This window comes from Monopterus albus, unplaced genomic scaffold (genome assembly GCF_001952655.1).
Source record: "Monopterus albus unplaced genomic scaffold, M_albus_1.0 scaffold172.1, whole genome shotgun sequence".
Taxonomy (NCBI): domain Eukaryota; kingdom Metazoa; phylum Chordata; class Actinopteri; order Synbranchiformes; family Synbranchidae; genus Monopterus; species Monopterus albus.
Genome location: NW_018128052.1, coordinates 1,180,518 through 1,182,962, shown reverse-complemented (window position 1 = coordinate 1,182,962; position 2,445 = coordinate 1,180,518). Strand labels below are relative to the sequence as shown.

The 2,445-nt window shown below is 42.5% G+C and overlaps 1 protein-coding gene across 1 annotated transcript in view; it reads left to right on the top strand.

The window, feature by feature from the left end:
- Positions 1 to 215: 215 nt before the first annotated feature.
- The window catches only part of LOC109969331 (ephrin type-A receptor 4-like), a 25,600-nt gene continuing 23,370 nt past the window's right edge, over positions 216 to 2,445 (top strand). Inside the window, exons 1-2 of the mRNA XM_020616145.1 lie at positions 216 to 503; positions 1,129 to 1,196. Of these exons, the coding sequence (XP_020471801.1) occupies positions 347 to 503; positions 1,129 to 1,196 (225 nt within the window). The 5' untranslated portion in view covers positions 216 to 346. The remainder of the gene's footprint in view (positions 504 to 1,128; positions 1,197 to 2,445) is intronic.

Here is a 2,445-nt window from a genome sequence, read left to right as displayed (position 1 = left end):
CAGGGGGACAGTAGAAAACATACACAAACTGTAATATCCTAAGTTTAAAGTGAACAAATAATTGTGGCGCTGTTTGATTTTCAAGGAAGACGCTCCATAATAGCCTGAACAAGCAACAGACAGAAACAAATGGCCCAAGATTTCTAAAATCCAGTGACTATTAACAAAAATGACTTGTCAGTATCCTTCCAAGCATTTCAGACTTTAGGACCACAGTCATGTGGCTCATGTCATTTGATTTACCGTTAAGGGAGCCATCTGAGTGGTAGAGACCGCCCCAGTCTCCGCTGCTGCATCCAACGCGCTTTCGCACTTGAGTTCATTCACACACACTTTTCCCACCGGGATGGAGCCGCTTCAGCCAGCGCGCAGAGCCAGCAGGGAGCACACACGCTTCCACACAGCACACATGGCTGCGAATTTTTGGAGAATATTTTCTATCTTCATTTGGATACTAACACTAGTTTCAAGTTCGAGGACGAGGATTTACCCACCTAACGAGGGTAAGTGTAGGACGGGATTGCCTGAGCTATGAGACACATTTTGTTTCCGCTCCTGGAAGCCGAGAGAGGCACCAATGCGTGCGCTCCGTGCGCGTCCTAGGATGGTAAAGAGCAGGGCGAATGCGCATCAAACCTGAACTGACAAAAAGTTGGATTCTTTTGTTAGTATTTCTCCTGGTATCTCTCGGAGTTGTGCAGCAGTTTTTCCTGTTCTGCCACGAAAATCGTTGATTTTTAGCATACAGTATAGCAACTGTACCTCATTCTCTATTGTGCAGTTTAGGGTGAAAGACTTATTCATGAACAGTTAAACCTCTAAATGCGCACTTTGGGGTTAATGAATCCGATTTTAGGCTTTGAAATCATTACTAAAATTTGAGCGTTTTGATATTATGTAACAGAAATTACAATTACTATTAAGAGGAGGAGGGCCTGCTGGTGTTTCTATATTAGTTTCCAAGCTTAGTGGTCATTCATCCAATGGTAAGCTTGGAGCTTGTGGTTAAGTCTTCCCAGTACAAAAACAACACTTATTTTTCACTGCCAAAGAATATTATTTATTTATTTATATTGAAACACTGTAGGCTGTTTACCTTTGAACCACGTGTGCGTGTGTGTGTTTTAGTGACCCTACTGGATACCAGGACAGTGCCAGGAGAGCTGAAATGGGCAGCCAGTCCATCAGAGGGTGGGGTGAGTGGGACTTTTTTTTTTTTCTTAACATACATTGTTTACAACCTGTTCTCTTCTTTGGAAAACACACTTCATCTCTTTCCCCCTCTCTCTCTCACACACACACACTTGCGCACACTCAGTCTGGAAACTGTAAATAATCAACCCACAGATTTTGAAATGTGCTGTTGTTCACCAAGCCCAAGTGCTAATATGAGAGTGCTGGCGTTGCATTTGGCACAAAGCAAGGCATAAACCAGCTTGGCGGTGGGTGTCATTTCTAAGGATTTTTACTACCATGCAGTTGCCAGAGTAAATCCTGGAACCATCTATTTAATCATATCCTCTCCTCTTTTTGTACTTTCTGATGTTGGTACATTGTGATCTGCTATCGATATGTCCTCTCTTCCATTCTCTTTCCCCCATTTGCTCCGTGGCTCGCTCACCTCTTTGTTGGTTTAAGAGTTATTGGTGAACTTGACTCTCATTTCTTCAGTCACCGTGCTCTCATTCTCTCACATGCAGCTTGATTGACGAGGTCCCGGTCTGCACGCACTGAGCTTTTGATTACAGGCACCCCCCTACCTTCTTCATCCCTTAGTTACACACACAGCCACACAAAACACTATTTCTGTTGGGGCAAAGCTTTCTCCCTCTGACAGCTGTGATTTCTGTGTGCTGACAAAGACTCCAAAGGAGGCTAGACAAGGAGGCATCGTACCCCGTGACAGCTTTTTTTTAAACTATCTTCCTCTATACACACATACACCATAAAGACACATATATAAAGATGTGCTCATGCTCCCACTCATGTGTTCCTGCTTTTATATTCACAGGCTGTGCACTAAAGAGTTGAACCAATGGTAGAGGCTGATGCCAGTGGTAATATTTGGCAGTGATTAAAAAAGAATAATAATTTGACTGTAATATATAAGTCGATGCTTAAATAGTAAACCTTACTGTAAAATATGGTGGTAAGACAATACATTTTCAACAGTAAAGCCCACTGGGAATTAAAACTGAAATGTATTGCAAGATATAAGGTTAATACAAAAAACATAAACAATGCATTTGTTTTCAGAAAAATTGAGGTCAAATATACCTAAGACATTTACAGCATTAAAATGTCCTTTTGCCAACTTATCAATGTATCTGTGACAAATCAGTATCATCCCATAAGTTTGGCCCTGATGACATTCATTCATTTTCTACCGCTTAGTCCCTGAACGGGGTCATGGGGGGGGGGGGGGGGGCCAATCCCGGCCGGCAG